Genomic DNA, 17,372 nt, shown 5'->3' on the forward strand with positions numbered 1-17,372 from the left:
CCATCAAAGCATTGCTGAGATCATTAAAATGTGGGGTGGGGGGGATGCCACATGGTTGTCTGAACAAACTTGGAACATCATGCATGGAAGTTGGGGACCCTTTCGTGAACTGTTAGTTTCTGGAGTCTAAATTTCTCTGATGGCAAATTTGGTTATGTGTAGCAGTCATTCTGTGTGGCAGAGGCGAACCAATGTGCACATTGCACAGACTGCCTTACCTGCCCTGCTTTGGCATTTTCACACACAAAAGCTTCATAGAATCTGGGGAATTCTGGAGCGTTGTCATTCACATCTAAGACTTTGATTGTGACAGAAACACTTCCAACCTGGGAAGGATTATCTAAAGAGAACACAGAGAAAACCAAAGGTGAGGGTTCAGTAGTACAAGAAAGCTGCTCGTTGCTGGAATAGGTATTTACCTTGTCAGTTTGGGTTTTTTAAAGGAATTGGGCACGAGCGCAGATCAAGGTGCGTGTCTGAGAGAGTGTGTGATGTCAGGAGGGTGAGGAGAAGAGTGTGATTCTGGGGGAGGGGAGCAGGTAACACAACATGCAGCCTAAAAAGGTTTGACTCACTTGGCTCCTGCTTCAGGTTATGAAATTAAAGATAGGTCAGTTCTATATTCTGGGCTTGAAAACAGCCCATTTCTAACTGGATGCATACTGTGTGGCATTGCTTGGCTTTATTCCTTTTTTTTTTTTTTGGTTTTATTCTTGTGGAATAATCAGTTCTTTGAATTGTATTTCAGAAGGTTTCAGGTTATTCATGGAAGTACAGATAACACTGCACATTTATTTCTGCTAAGGGACTAAGGGGATATTATAGGATCAAACATACACCAAATCCGTATCTTTGGCTAGGGCGGGAGAAGTTACTCAGAGTCACTCATGGGGAAGTGTGTCTTTTGGTCTGTCTTTTGCTTGGCATTGCCACATAAGGATAGTTTCACAGCCCCGGGAGTGCCCCTCTTATCCATTTTTGTTTTGGCCTTATCCCAAGAAGATAAAATAGAAACTAAACACGCAGATTATTCTTAGTAAATAATTTTATAAAATCTCAGAATGCCTTATTCTTCTGATTTATTTTTTCTTTTCTTTCCCCAAAATATCTGTGCTCTCCTACGTTATCTACTTAAATATTTCTATTGCCTGGTTACCAAAATTACTGACCTATTTACTTTTTTCCCCCCATTGTAACCATGGTACTAGTTTATAGAAGGACTAATGAAAATCCCCCCAAAATGTCAGGGTATATATGATCTACAATCCTACCACCAGAGATACCCACTATATAATATATGTAATATTACATGTGTCCCAAAATATGGAGAGAGACACACACATATGCACTGCAATTAAGTGAAATTAAAAAGTTGGATTTAAAACTTTTGGCAAATATTATCCTGTGTCATTGAAATATACTTTGAAAACATGTATATTAATATCTGCTTGATAGTCTCATTTTATTATTTGGTTTTACCGCAGTTTACTTAGGCAGACTCCTATTATTAGACTTTTAGGTAATTCCCATTTTTTCCCTTATGTTAAAATAGCACTGCAGTAGATGTTTTGGTATATAGATCTTGGTTGATATTTATGATTATTTCCTTAAGATAGTTGTAAGAACTCTTGAGAAAAAGAGTATGAATATTTTGGAGAATCTTGAAAGCTTAATTGCCTAATTCCCCCCTGCCCCTCAAGTGATTATACATCGCTCTGCCAGTACATTAGAGTCTGCATTTCCCTGAACCTTCACCATCACTAAGTGTTATGAAAACAAACAAACAAACAAACTGAAGATAGTAGTAAATAATCTAATTTTTGTGAAGTTCATAATAAATATGTTAATCTAGTTTTTAGTAGTTTTTCATTCTGTTTTTAAGTTTCTGTTCATAAGTCTGCTTTTTGTGTAAGATGTCTCAAATTCTTGTATCCGTGTTTCTCTGTATGTATGTGTGTGGTAAGGGTGATACGTTATAAATGCTTTCTTTCATCCAGTAGTATTTTATACTGAGGGGGTTCAGAACAGCTCCCCCTGTCCCCATGTGCCAATTTGACTGTGGATTATTTTGAGTTGAAGGCACTTGAGGCCCTGCGGTTCAAGAGAAACTTTTGTCACTCCCTTAACCCACACAGAAAAATCTAAATTGGGCTCCCCCCACCCAGAATAAAGGTTATTAACAGATATATTTTATCTGAGTGACCCATCTGTATGGTAGGGGAAACCTCTAATTACCAAATATGTGCTCTTACCATCCTATGAAATGCATTCCTTTCCTTTGAAATCTCAAACTCCTACCCCTTCTTTATAGTTCAGAATGATACACATACCTCATTTTGTCTGTCTTTGGAATTTTTATGTCGGTGTGCATTCCCCATATGTATGTATGTTAAATTTGATTTTCTTTTGTTAATCTGTCTCATGTCAATTTGATTCTTAGTCCAGCTAGAAGGACTTTTGAAGGGGACAGGAATTCTTGGCTCCCCTTCAATACTATTTGTGCATTCCCAATCTTATTAAAGGTTGAAAACCTCTTAGATTTCTTAGACATTGTCCCTTTTTTCATATAGAAGTCTAGCTCCTTGATTTAAGGATGCTGTTTTTTGTACTGCTTTTGCAGTGGGGTTTTTGTTGTTTTTGTTTGTTTGTTTTTACTCTCTAGCATAAGACATGGTATATAGGAGATAGAATTTGAACTGAAGGCATTCACTCACTTGCATAAACCATAATTTCTGTTTTTTCCCATAAAGAATATAACAAGCTCTAGAAGTTTTCTTTCACATTCTGCAATGCTTATATTTTGTCATGTTATGGAGACCAATTTATTATGTTACTTACTCATTTCCATAGCAAGGACAGTGATATTATGCCAAGAAAACTCCTCCCTATCAAGGGGTCTTGCAGTCATTAGGGCACCTGTTGTAATGTCAACATAGAAGAATCTTCCAGGGTCACTACTTCTGTCAATGGAATATCTGTAAAAACACAGATTAAATGCATTGTTTTGTTTGAATAAGTATACTATAGCATATTACATGAGAGAACTGAGTGCATACTGTGTGAAACATGGCCCAAACAGTTCTGAGTTAATGGACACTTGGAAGACCACATTTGCTGTTTGATCATGTCCAGAAACAGTCCCCCACCAAAACCCCCTAAAAACATAAACAACCAATAACAAACTATTACTGCTTGAATTTCCTCATTTGTAAAATGAAATAAAACAGGGTGCCGAAGTCTTAGGGCAGTTTTAAGCCAATTAATAATCAGTTTCAGCTATTTAAAGCTCAATACTGCCCTAAGGCTTTTGAGGCATTCTGAATATTGACCCCTACATGTCTTAGTTCAAAACAAATTTTATTCATGTAAGTTTTGAAATGCAAGATTAGGACTGGAAAAGGTATAGTTCATTGGTTCCAGTTGTGTAATTAGTATCACCTATTGAGAAGGAAAGATTTCCATCAGGTCCTTTGTGAGCATGCTAATGACTGACTCTGGCAAACAATGGTGTTGGTATTTACTAGCTAGAGAATCCTTATCTGTGGAATATTTTTAGCAGGATGAACCAGGTTTGACTACATTGCTTAATGTAAATAAACCTGGAATTTATGAATTTATGGGGCACAGCTTGTTGGAAAATATCATGTGAGCTATGTAATTAATGGGGTATAAAAAGCAGATGTTCCGTAACCAAAATGGCTCCTTTTTTGTTGAGACGTGCACTTCATTGCTTATATTTTTCATGTTCGATATGGACCAACATGCATCCTTATGCAGGAGAAGAAGGATATTTACCTGATGGTTTCAGGCCTCTCTGCTGTTGTTTCTATCCTTTGAGTCATTACTTATTTTGGGTACTGGGTAAGAGCGACAATTCCTGTGGAACCTGATTTGGCAATCTGACCCTCTGTGTTCACTCACCTGGTCTCCATTTTGGGTGATTCATTAAGTGTGGAGCGAGATTCAGGCATCTGTATATTTAAAGTTCTCCATGATATATAGCCATGATTGAGAACCACTAATTTTTTTTTTTAAGATTTTATTTATTTGTCAGAGAGAGCAAACATGAGCGCATGTACTAGTGGGGGAGCGGCAGGCAGAGGGAAAATCAGACTCCCCACTAAGCAGGGAGACTGATTTTGGGGCTCAATCGCAGGACACTGAGATCATGACCTGAGCCAAAGGCAGACGCTTAACCCACTGAGCCATTCAGTGGGTTCCCTTGAGAATCACTCTTGAGAATCTTTGTAGTCCTTGGTAACAGCCAGTAATAATTGGTGCCACTTACGGAATACCAGATATTATCATACCTTCTTTTTAAATTTTTATAAAATTTCTAGAAGGTAGGTATTACCTCTTTTAGCAGAAAAGAAAACTAAGAGAAGTCGCTTTCATACAGTTAAATAGCTAATAATTTGCAGAGCTAATATAAAACCACTGTAATATATTGGGTTCAGAATTCTATTTAAAGTTGCCAGTGATTGCAGTCTGTGTCCTAAAGCAGTTGAAACTAGAAAACTACCATTTTGTTGGGAGTAAGAAGTTTCTTCAGTGCATTCATTGTTTTTACATTTCAGGTTAGTGAAATCAGTATAGTAGGTTATGACTAGTGTTGAAAGAAAATGAAATAGAACATATGCATGCCAGACTCTCATATGCAGTAAGGGTAAATATTGATGTTACAACTTCTGTTTCAAATATGTACAAGTGTGTACTTGCACACACACACAGTATATGCATGTGTATGTATTATTTGGTAAAATGTTCCAGATACTTATTTTTTTTCTGTGGAGATTCCAGTTGGCTGTTCATAGAGGAATTAAAGGAAAAAGTGACCACTAAGGGCTGGAGAAATGAAATCATTTTAGTTGTGATTCTCCAAGAGTTGGGAAATTTAAGGAAGTACATTAATACCTTTCTCTACTTGTGACTCTATTTAATGAACACTTCCTGTAGCTAGGCGCTGCCCCCCACACCTTACAGACACTGGCTCATTTAATCCTTTACAGTATCCCTAGGAGGGTAGGTGCTGTTACCTTGGTTTTGCAGGTGAGGAAACTGAGACCTGGATTTGTTAAGTCACTTTCCCAAGATTGGAATCAAGCCTAAGCAGTTTGGTTTCAGGTTCCTGCCAGTAACTGCCACTCCAGGCTGTCTTACCGTACAGGGAATGTATGCAATTGTTTAAAGAAACAAAGCCTTATCTCTTCTTGAAATAGACTAAGCCTGCGATGGCAAACCTTTGACTTCTTAGTAAAGAGCAAACACATGCCTATAAAGTCCATTTAAAATTAATTGGAGGGCGCCTGGGTGGCTCAGTGGGTTAAGCCGCTGCCTTCAGCTCGGGTCATGATCTCAGGGTCCTGGGATCGAGTCCCGCATCGGGCTCTTTGCTCAGCAGGGAGCCTGCTTCCTCCTCTCTCTCTCTGCCTGCCTCTCTGCCTACTTGTGATCTCTCTCTGTCAAATAAATAAATAAAATCTTTAAAAAAAAAATAAAAAATAAAATTAATTGGAACATTTTTTTTCCAGGTATAATTAGTGATTTAGTTTTAAAGTTCCCTGGCTCTTTTAAGAGTTGAATTTGTCTTTGGGAAAAAATGCGGTCTTTTCTTCCAGCCAGCCATTCAGCCCATAGAGCCATAACCCTGATGGCAGCTCTCCAAGCTGTAGGCGGAGTTCCCGAGGGGAGAGGCAGCCCCAGCCTCTATGATGAAGCAGCTTTCTACGCCCAGACCTGCGGTGCCATAGCAAATGTTGCAAATGGTACGGGAGGTCCGGTGATAGAAATAACCAACGGACAGAACCCCTGACTGTCCTGCCTGGTGCCGCAGCGAGAGGGAACCCTGCAAGCTTGCCTCAGAGAAGCCTTCCTCAGCAAGCGGAACCTCCGGATTTCCCAGATTGGAAGTTACTGAATTGAGGCAGTAATGGCACTCGCTACTCTGAATGGGACGTGGGGCCAATTTTCAGGAGGCAGGAGAACAAATTAAAGGTGTAGATACAGATGGAGAATGAGGAAATTGGGACACACTAGTGAATTATGTAGGTGGTTTTCCTTTCTCTAATCATAATGCTCTCACCTATTATGGGCAGAATAGGCACAATAGGCACGCACAGAACTGCCTTCAGTGAACAATAGCTAGTGTTTTTTGGGCTCCCGGCTTACTTGCTTGGCTGAGGACATACTCTGAATTTGGGAGCGATTTGAAGGTAGGGAGGGCATCATGGGCGGGCTTGCTAAATCCGCACACATACTCGAGGAAGGCACAGGAGAGCAGGATCTTTCCATACCAGCAGAAGCCTACTTCAGTGGTCAAATGGTTTAGTTTCCTGCTTGCCAGAAGTGCCTTGGGCATTTATTAAAAAATTAGGAAATCCTAAATTGTTTAGGTGATACTGAACATCGTATTTTTCATATATATGTAACTAAATCTGGAGATTTGGTTTTGGGATTTACTAGTAAATCACAACCAGCTTATATGCCTGACCATGCCATAACATTTCTAGAAAGGAGATTATGAAAGTCCTAATAATCTTTTTAAAAAGTTAAATGGCCTTTTATCCATAACATTTTAACTTCAGGTGATATATTGATTTTGGGGCAATTTAATACGTGTTTTCTTTATAGGAATATAAATCTGCATTTAAAATGCAGAAGATGAATTAGCCAAGCAGCATATAACTTGCAAATTATTTTAAAAGAAAATAGCTTTCATAGGAAAAATAAGGATAAAATTAGCAATTTGGGGAAAGATAACATAGGACAGTAATTTCCAAATGGGTTTATTAAATGATAGCCAAGGATTTGCCTTTTATGTGCTTTTCCCTCTGAGAATCCAGGACTCCTGGTATTTCTCTTGAGTCTAGGGACCATTCTTTATTCCTGTCAGATAGTACAGAGTCAGGAACCCTCTGTCTTGGCAGTATGAATTCTCTTTGGCAGCTAAAAGGCAGAGGGAGAATTATCCCTGTTTTGATAAGTGGAAATTCTTTGCCCCTTCTGTCTGAATACTTATCTTGTTATCTCCAGGTCTGTGGGTGTCACCCTGTTCTTGCCAGTTTCTCTCTTAGGACCTAGAGTTCTGCCCCTGGATAAGCCCAGGGGACCTTGCTCTCTGCCTCTGGCCTATTCATTTGTGGATTCCTCCTCACTGCGATCCATTGGAATAAAAAGCCTCTCTCTTATGTACCTCCCTGATGCTGGCCAACTAATGATTTTCTAAAGCCAGTCATCTGAAGCAGAACTTTCTGTTAGCCAGACAGGATTCCTTAATTTGTGTACCTCGTTTTGCTCCATGGCAGGAGTGGATGTAGGCCTGTTGGTGTTTTGCTTTCATTTCTGCATCTGTTGTGAGATAATTAATGACTTTAGTCTTGAATACTACATGAACACTATAGGGGTGTGTGTGTGTGTTTTCTGACTGCAGTCTCTTTTGTTTGTCATTTAGCAGTGTGACTCCTAACAACTGTATTTCCAGTGCTTACCATGTGGAAGTCCAGATTCAGAATCAGGAAGGAAGATGTGGAATTATCCATTGGATATTTGATTGACTATTTTAGAAATGGGCTCTAATTTTTTCAAGTTTATGCCTGCTTCATTTCTCTCCCTCCATAAAATTTTCCCCACAGTATCTTTTCCAACATGAACAGATTAACTCATTGATCAGGAGATACATATTTTTTTCTTGGCTTCTGAAAATACGGATTTATAGAATCTATTTCATTTATGTTATGGTAGTTTTGGGGATAATGTGGTTTCACTAACTTCTTCCCTCCTCTTATACATTTGAAAACCTTAAGGTTGAAATATCACTTCTGTAAAGTTGATATAATTCATACCAGAAGGATTAGTTTATTTCTAAAAATCAAATACCAGAATTTAAACAAGATCATTTTAGCCATTTTAATGCCTGCAAATGTCAAATGTTTACTAGTTGGTTAGGTGAAGCAGATTTCCTCTAGTATATTTATTCTCAGGAGAGAAACATCCTTGTTAAACTGAAAAAGCACGTTTTCATTAAATACAAAATAGCACTAGGTGAGGGAAGTACCCATTGATAGGAAAGGCCTTTGATAAATTGGGGTGCATTTAAAATGTGTTAGCTGCTCTAAAACCCCAGATCCATTTTGCCATGTGGCTTTCAACAATTAATGTGACAGATGGCCTCAAAACAGCCTTGGAATCCTGATCTTTTGTGTCAAGCTTCAGTGGCTTGGCAGTTGCTCTGGAAGGTTGAGGTGTCAACCTGTCCACCAGCTGTTCGCACTTTGGTTCCAGAGTTGATGGGAGGAAATGGCCATGGCTCTAAGAGCAGTAGCTCTCCTCCCTGCCTTGATGGGGAAGCATTTTTTTTTTTTTAAGATTTTATATATTTATTTGGCAGAGAGAGAGCGAGAGAGAGAGCGATATCACAAGCAGGTAGAGAGAGAGGGGGAACAGGCTCCCTGCTGAGCAAAGATTCCCAATGTGGGGCTCGATCCCAGGATCCTGAGATCATGACCCGTGTTGAAGGCAGAGGCTTAACCCACTGAGTCACCCAGGTGCCATGAGCAAACACAAGCTGAGGGAGCGGCAGAGGGGGAAGCAGACTGCCTGCTGAGTGAGGAGCCTGAATCCCAGGAACCTGGGATCATGACCTTAAGGCTTAATGGACCTAGCCACCCAGGAGCACCCCCTCCCCCCTGCAGTGAAGCATCTTTTTTTTTTTTTTTTTTTTAAAGATTTTAATTTATTTATTTGACAGAGAGAAATCACAAGTAGGACAAGTAGGCAGAGAGGCAGGCAGAGAGAGGAAGGAAAGCAGGCCCCCCGCTGAGCAGAGAGCCCGATGCGGGATTCGATCCCAGGACCCTGAGATCATGACCCGAGCCGAAGGCAGCGGCTTAACTCACTGAGCCACCCAAGCATCTTGATTGGAATCTTTAAGTTTGAAACACATGGAGAGACTGGTTTGTAGACTTGAAATAGAAAGCCCTGTCTGGCCAGTCCTACATGGCATTGTAGCTGTTGACAGCAGGAGTAGTTTCTGTGTTCTTTTGTAGTATATGGAAATATATATAGTAGAAAAATCAAAGGTTCATAAAAATTGAAAGAATATGCATTGCTCACTTTTGTATTCACTACTGAGATTTGACAGTTTGGTTTTTTTTTTTTTAGTAGACTTTATGCCGAGCATGGAGCCCAATGTGGGTCTTGAATTCACAACTCTGAGATCAAGACCTGAGCTGAGACCAACAATCAGATGCTTAACTGACTGAGCTACCTGGGTGCCCCAGGATTTGAGAGTTTTTTCTTTTTAAAGATTTTACTTATTTATTTGACAGACAGAGATCACAAGTAGGCAGAGAGGCAGGTGGAGAGAGAGGTGGAAGCAGGCTCCCTGTTGAGCAGAGCCCAATGCGGGGCTCCATCCCAGGACCCTGGGATTGTGACCTGAGCTGAAGGCAGAGGCTTTAACCCACTGAGCCCGGATTTGACAGTTCTTAACTTTTTGGTATCTTTGTGTCTGTCTGTGCTTTATCTGAATTGGTAGTTGTCAGCTGGGGATGATTTTGATCCCCCCCCACCCCTTCTTCCTCCTGGGACATTTGGCAATATGTGCGACATTTTAAGTTGTTACTATTCACAGGGTGCTACTGACATTTAGTAGGTTGAGGCCAGAGATGCTGTTAAACATTGTACAATGCCCAGGACAGCCTGTCATGACAAAGAATCCATCTCAAAATGTCAGTAGGGCTATGACTGAAAACTAAGGTAGGGTGTGTGTGTGTGTGTGTGTGTGTGTGTGTGTGCACGCGTGCGCGCGCGCATGTGCGTGCTCGTGCGTGCATACTTCCGGTTTTTTGCTAAAGTAATTGACAGTGAGTTGCAGACAACCATAACTTTACTTCAAAATAACATGAAAAGACTATCTTATTTAAACAAGAAGAACTAAAAAGGAGAGTCTCCAGAGATCAAAGAAGCAAAGGGAGAAAGTGCTGGAAAATTAGATACCAGAGAAGGGAAGATTCTAAGGTGTAAGAAAGGTGAAATATATGGAAAAACCTGATTGAGTTGTTGGTTACATCCGGGTCCTTGGCAGAAATGATCTGGATGGTTGTTCCAATCGCCACATCCTCAGGAACCTCCACAAAATAAAAGCCTGGCTCAAATATGGGGGGCTCATCCACATCTTCCACACTGATGTGCACTGTTGTTGTGTCCTGAAATGGGCCTAGGTTCAGAAAACGCATCTCTAGGTGAGGATTGGCTCCTTCCACTTTTAAGGTGTAACTTTTCTTGCTTTCAAAACTCAGGGGCTGAAAAGTAATGATAGGAAAATTGATTAGCCATGAGCATATATGTCAAGGTTCTGAAGGATCGCCAGTATTGATGGCTAGGGGTAGACTCCCAACTTCATTAAAATGGTGGAAAAGAGGCAAAACAAGAGGAGTTTTTCCTTTGTTCAGTAGTTCTTGGTCTTAAGGTTATTTTTAATAGAAAATGTAAGGACGATCTGGACACTTCAGAGAGCGTGAAAGCAGCTGGGGTACGGATCAGGAAAAACCCCGTTGCTCTGGGCAGGCTGTACTTAAACCTGCCTACTCATCAACTAACCTGGTCCATGTGTCTTTAAAGCTGCTTGTTTATCTGAAAGAATGTCATGAGAACTAAGAGTGTGAGTTCAGTATCACAATATCCAAACTGAGGCCTAGTCTTTTCCATTTGCTTCCTTAAAACAATTCTTTTTTTTTTAAGATTTTGTTTGTTCATTTGTGAGAGAGACAGAGAAGCAGGGAGGGCGAAAAGCAGAAGCAGACTGAGCTGGGACACCACCTCCAGGCTCCCCCCCCGCCTTGGGGCTCCATTCTGGCACCTGGAAATCATGACCTAAGACAAAGGCAGACGTTTAGCCATATGAGCCACCCATTGTCCCTATAAAAAAAATTCTCTGGTACAAAGCAGTAGTGATTTTTTTTTTTTTTTTTTAAAGAAACTACTATAAGCACCTTACCAGGGTTCTCAGAGTACCGTGTCAGATCAATGTTTGTGTATTAAGTTTACCATAGATGCTCTCTTTTTAAAAAATCTCTTTTAAAGGCCTAATCCAATGCCTCATTTTACAGTTGAACAGACTGGAGACAGAAGGCTCCAAATACTGGAGCCTTAGTTCCATGGTTCTTGGAACTTAGTGCATGGTTCCACAGTGTCAAAGTAGAAATGCTTATACAGATTTTTAAATTCCTCATTCAAAGGTCGTCTACAAACCTTTGACTTTTTATAGTAAAATTCCATGTCATACATAAAATTTTTTGGTTGCTTCTTTTTTTTTTTTTTTTTAAGTCTGTTCCTACCTTAAAAATATTTTATGCCAAAATAAATACAATTTTAGGATAGAAACTGAACTCGAGCGGTATCTCTTAAGAACAGTCCCTTCATTTTTTAAAAAAAAAATTATTTATTTATTTTTAAAGATTTTATTTATCCATTTGGCAGAGAGAGAAATCACAAGTAGGCAGAGCGGCAGGCAGACAGAGAGGGAAGCGAGAGGGAAGTAGGCGCCCCGCTGAGCAGAGAGCCCGATGCAGGGCTCGATCCCAGGACCCTGCGATCATGATCTGAGCTGAAGGTAGAGGCTTAACCCACTGAGCCACCCAGGTGCCCCTCATTTTTTTTTTTTTTTAAGCTGACAAAATGTCTAAATGTTTTGAGCAACTTACCTCAGAACATCATCAATAATAATAAAAAAAATCATGGAAAGTTAATCCTTTAAGATACTTACAGTGGATAGCAAAGCAGTTACTAAAGCTTAGAAGTCACATATCCACTTGGTAGTGAGTTAAATTTTTCTAACTAAATATTCACTGGTGCTTTTTTTTTTTCCATAAAATATGCTGAATGTCAGCACATTTTTAGGTTAGAAAGAGGCATGTGTCCATTTAATTAACTGCTTTGCTTTTGAGAAACAAACAGCAGTAGAAGTTCCTTTAACTAAATTAGGCATTTTCAAATTCTAACAAAAAGTTTTTGCGTAGTTGCTTTTTGGTTATTACTTGTTTTGCATTAGTTTCACCCTACATTGTATTTCTTGTTTCGTGGAATCAGCCATTCCCGTTTAAGCAGCCATTTTACCAGTCTTATTGTCTCCCTAGTTTTTAGTCAGAAGGCAAGGTTTTTGGGGTACCTCGCTGAATCAGATGGGTAGAGCATTTGACTCTTAATCTCAGGATTGTGAATTTGAGCCCCACATTGGGTATAGAGATTAACAAAAAATAAATTAAAAAAATAATTTATAAAAAGGCAAGGTTTTATTAACAGGGAAATCTGCCACTCAGACTATGATACACGTGAAGGAATAGTTTTACCAATTTATTTATACTTACTCTCTAAATTTAGACATTCATTGTTTCCTGGTAAATTATATTATGTTTTCCTAAAATTCTTTCCTTAATATGGGTAACCCAGAGTGGGCACTGTTGTTTATATTAGGTTTGTTCTAGGTAAAGTTTGTTTTCTCCTTAATATTAAATCATTTTCCTAATTTGGTATAATTTTGTATTTTTTTAATTGAGGTTACATTAAAATTAATCCTTTTAGTATAAAGTTTAGCAGATTTTGACAAATTATGTAGTCATATCTCCACCATGATAAGATACAGAACAGTTCTGTCTCTGCCATTACCCCTTGCCCTGTGCCCCTTTGTCAGCCCCTTCCCATTGGCAACCAATGATCTATGCTCTGTCCCTATTATAAGAATGTCATATAAATGGAACCATTCAATATATACTTTTTCGAATCTTTTACTTGGACGACGTATTTAAAATTCATCCTTGTCTTCTTGTGAATGAACAGTTTGTACCTTTCTGTTGCCAAGTACTATTTATTGTATGGGTGTACCACAGTTTGTTTATCCATTCTCTGCTAGAGATACATTTCAGTTGTTTCCAGTTGGTTCGTTATGAATAAAGCTGCCATGAACATTTGCATACAGGTTTTTCTTTGAACATAGATTTTTATTTAACTTGGGTAGAGACCTAGAAATGGGATTATATGGTTAGGTGTATTTTTAACTTTATAAGAAACTTCCAAACCAGTTTTTAAAGTGGATGTACCGGTTTCCCACCAGGAATGTATAAAAGTTCTAGTTGTTCAACGTCTTTGTCATTATTTGATTTCATCAGTTTTTCTGATTTATTCATTGTAGTGGGTATGAAGTAGTATCTCATTGTGGTTTTGATTTGCATTTCCCTAATGCTTAATAATGTTCAGTGTTTTTATGGATCTTCTTGAAGAGTTGTTCATGTATTATGTATTCAAGTCCTTTATCAGACATGTGTTTGCAAATATTTATTTCCAATCTGTGATTTGTTTTAACAGTGCTTTTGAAGAGCAGAAATTCTTAATTTTGATGAAATCTTATTTATCACTTTCTTATTGGTATTATCGTGTCAGATCTAAGAAATCTTTGCCTAGAGAGGGTCACACAGATTTTCTTCCATGTTTCCTTATGGAAATTTTATAGTTTTAGTATACTGCATATTGGTAGGTGTATGATCCATTTTGAACTTATTTTTATGAGATATGAAATGGTTTTTTTACATATGGATATCCAGTTGTTCCAACACTAACTGTGGAAGAGACTAGAGTGAATTTTTAATTATTAAAAAATAAGTTACCTAGTGATGATTATATTAAGATTATTGTCTCTCTCACCTAACACCTAAATAATTTTATTATTTAAAATCAAAAGAAAAATTGTCCTAAATACTCTAAGCTTTAAATTGCTCACAACTGAAATACGAGTTTAACTTTTTTTCATGAAAAGTTTTTGTACTTATTTTTTAAAATCAAAGAATTGTTTGTTTCCATAGCCATAATAGTAAATTCAGGAATAGTCATCTCAAAACCTAAATTCCAAATTCAAAGAATTTCCTAGAGTTAAAGCACATAAAGAAGAGACATTATATTCTTAAAAATTGAGTCACAAAAATTGTGGCATAAACTAGTAATGCAGTTTTTTAAAGCAGTTTTAATTATTCCTTCTTTTGTTTCCATAGTACTTTGTCATACTTACATTATGGTTCTTTTTATTCTGTTTTACAAATATTTCTTTCTTTGTTGGTCCCTTTCACAGACTCAAGGGCAAAAGCTATGAATTAAATTTTTATTTCCCTGCGCCTAGCAAAGGTCTAAAACCCAAAAGGCAGCAACAAAATGTTACATTGAGTTGGACAAAAAAGCTTTTCAGTCCAAGTATTAATATATATAATACCGGTTGGGTGATAATATATACAGATTTTATGTTACAATATTTCAGTGATTTGTAAGGGGTGCATCTTTTCATATTTTGACATTCTGGAGCTAGGATTGCTTCTCCAATTGATGACGTCTTACAGTTGCTTACGCCCAACAGGAGAGAGGGTGCAGTTGAGTTCTGCACATTATGGGTACCACATGTGTTGAACTTCATTGCCTTCTAAAATGTCTTCAGAAAGATTGTACTATGATTTGACATTGAAACAAAAAGTGTTATGTGGGCAGAATGGCATGGAAACAACAGCAGGGAGTAAATCTGCTATTAGTGAAGCACATATGTCTGTGTCAACTAGAGCTTTTTCAAAAACTATAAACTAGGGGAGAAGAAGGCCGCCTTGTATCATTTAAATTGCAAGAGTTTTTTTTTCTTTTTTAAAGTAGTATATAAAAGAATGGTGTGATTTACATTTCATGGGCATCTTCGATTTGATGAAATATAGAAGTTTTGCTCTTTATGGACTATTTAAGAGGAAAAGGAAGTAAAAACTGTTGCTTGTTGTATGCTCGGAGATGGAAGATATGTTGAAGACTGGAATATGGCCTAACAGCATGCTCATCTAAAATAAAGAGCAATCTTCAAAATATATATTTCAAGTTATCTTTCAAGCATTTGACTTAAGAGACTGAAAATCAATTGATTGATTACTTAAAAGCCAAAAAGACCCAAGGTACTGGGTAGTAATCAGTGTGGTTTTATGAAGACCCAATTCTATCAATTCAACTTAATTTTTCTTTTTGAAAAAGTATGTGCTTTTTAGACAAATAATAGGGCTTAGGGAAATAAATCAAAAGTAGAACTTCCGTTTCAATTTTATACAACATTATTAATGACAAAGTAGAAGATGGGTGTGGATCAGGCATCTGAGTGAATGTTCTAAAAGTATAGACTGAGCAGTCAATAGCCTTAAGTATTTATAATATTTGACTTGTCTATCCACCCAACTTATTGACCTCTTTTTTAATTCCATTTTCTGTCACTTCCCAAGTTCAGAAGAGAAATCCAAATGACCTTGGCAAAACTGATTGTTGTTTTGATTAAACGTGGATATAGTTTAATGACAGTGAGGGACAGTGGTATGTCTTATTAGGTTTAATCTTTTCTGCACATAAGGGAGCTGGAGAAAACAACATTTTGAAGTTCCTTTCAGATACAAAATTGTGATAGTTAATATTTTAAAAATGAATGGCGGGGCGCCTGGGTGGCTCAGTGGGTTAAAGCCTCTGCCTTCGGCTCAGGTCATGATCCCGGGGTCCTGGGATCGAGCCCTGCGTCGGGCTCTCTGCTTCGCGGGGAGCCTGCTTCCTCCTCTCTCTCTCTCTCTGCCTGCCTCTCTGCCTACTTGTGATTTCTCTCTCTCTCTGTCAAATAAATAAAATCTTTAAAAAAAAAAAAAGAATGGCTTGTAATAATGTCTAAGCTATATTCTAATATTTTGACATAAATTAATGTTATTTAGAATTATATATTAAAATACAAAATAACATTTAAAATATATTGAGAATCCCAAAAGCTCTTTTTCTGATTGCTTAATTGTTTTAAAGAAAATTTTTGCATTAAAGAAACTGATTATCTGAAGCATTTTATCTTCAATACAACATAATTATCTTTGAGTATTTACCTTGCTTACAGTTATCAGTCATGGTAAGCAGTGTATTATTATCTGTTTACTTGAGGCATACCACATGAAAGGAGTATGTTCTTAATCCTATGTCATATACCAAATTGGTATTCTAGTCATCTTTTATATTTCTAACATGTTATTAACTCTTAAGGGATGAGAATAAGAAACTGCAGTATTTAAATTACATTCAGATTTATTTGATTGTGAAGTTATTATCAGCATTTTACACTGTTTTGAGGTCATTGTGTGCTGGCTTGTAAAGATTTCTGGTTGGTGGAATGCTGAATCTGTGTTCTTTTGCTGTATTGGTATATTGCTTAAGTATATTTGCTTAAGGGCAAATAGGTGAACTCGTGCCTTTTAAAGCAGTGTTAATTCAACTCTGTGGAATAGCATATAGTCAGGTTGTTATTAAACACATTAACTTGTGCTCCATTGTAAGTTATGAACATTGCTTTCATCATGATCATCAGTGATCTCCATGTTCCTAAAGTTTGTGGTCAGTTTTCAATGGTCTCATAAGAATTTCAGTAGCATTTGTCTTTCCCTTCTCCTGGAGATGGCTTTTCATGCCTTCCAGAACACTACACTCCCTTAATTCTCTTTCTGTTTCCCTGATCTCTCCTTTTCAGTCTCCTTACTGTCTTTTGCTCTTCTCTCTGACCTCTTCATGTTGGGGTGCTGTGGGGCTCATGTCACTGTCTTCTCTGTCTGTGCTCAGGCCCTTGGAATGTCATTTTCTTTAAGTACCGTTTATATGCTTGTGACTCCCAAATTTCTATTTCCAACTCAGAGCTCTTCTCCATGCTCCACACTCCTATAACCAGCAGCTACTGCACATCTCAACTGGGGTAGCATGTCCAGAACTTACTCCCATTATTTGCCACCTTGCAGACTCCCATCTCAGAGACAGCTCTCTTCTGGTTGCTCAGTTCACCTCTCCTTCATGTCTTCTTCAATCTGTTCGGAAATCCCCTTGACTCTACTTTCAAAATATATCTAGATTCTGATTGCTTCTCACTATCTCCATTCCTACTGCCCTAGGCCACACTACCCTCATCTACCTAGATGATTGCGATTGTCTCAGCTGGTGTGCCTGTTCCCATCCTTGCTCCCCTTTTATGGTCTTTTCTCAACACAGCCGACAGAGTAATTATAAAGAAAGTCCAGTTATGTTGTATGTTTTATTTTTTAAAGATTTATTTATTTTATGGAGGAAGAGAGATTGCCGGAGCATGAATGGGGGGAAGGGCAAAGGGAGAGGGAGAGAAACAGACTCCCTGCTGAATGTGGGGCTCGATCTCACAACCTTGAGATCATGACCTGAGCCAAAATCAGGAGTTAGATGCTTAATGGTCTTATCCACTCAGATTTTAAAGCCCTCCAGTTCTTCCCTGGTTGACTCAGAGGAAAAAGTACTTAACAGCAGCGTATAAGGTCCTATGCAGTTTG

At 38.2% G+C, this 17,372-nt stretch overlaps 1 protein-coding gene across 2 annotated transcripts in view; it reads right to left on the reverse strand.

Annotated features, from left to right (window-relative positions):
- Nucleotides 1–17,372, reverse strand: part of CDH20 (cadherin 20) — a 205,574-nt gene that overhangs the window by 15,892 nt on the left and 172,310 nt on the right. For both annotated transcript variants that reach the window (XM_044242873.1, XM_044242872.1), the window contains exons 7-9: nucleotides 10,048–10,301; nucleotides 2,839–2,975; nucleotides 219–340 (exon numbers count right to left, since the gene is read on the reverse strand). In XM_044242873.1, coding sequence (XP_044098808.1) covers nucleotides 219–340; nucleotides 2,839–2,975; nucleotides 10,048–10,301 — 513 coding nt within the window. The remainder of the gene's footprint in view (nucleotides 1–218; nucleotides 341–2,838; nucleotides 2,976–10,047; nucleotides 10,302–17,372) is intronic.

This window comes from Neovison vison, chromosome 3 (assembly GCF_020171115.1).
Source record: "Neovison vison isolate M4711 chromosome 3, ASM_NN_V1, whole genome shotgun sequence".
Lineage (NCBI taxonomy): Eukaryota > Metazoa > Chordata > Mammalia > Carnivora > Mustelidae > Neogale > Neogale vison.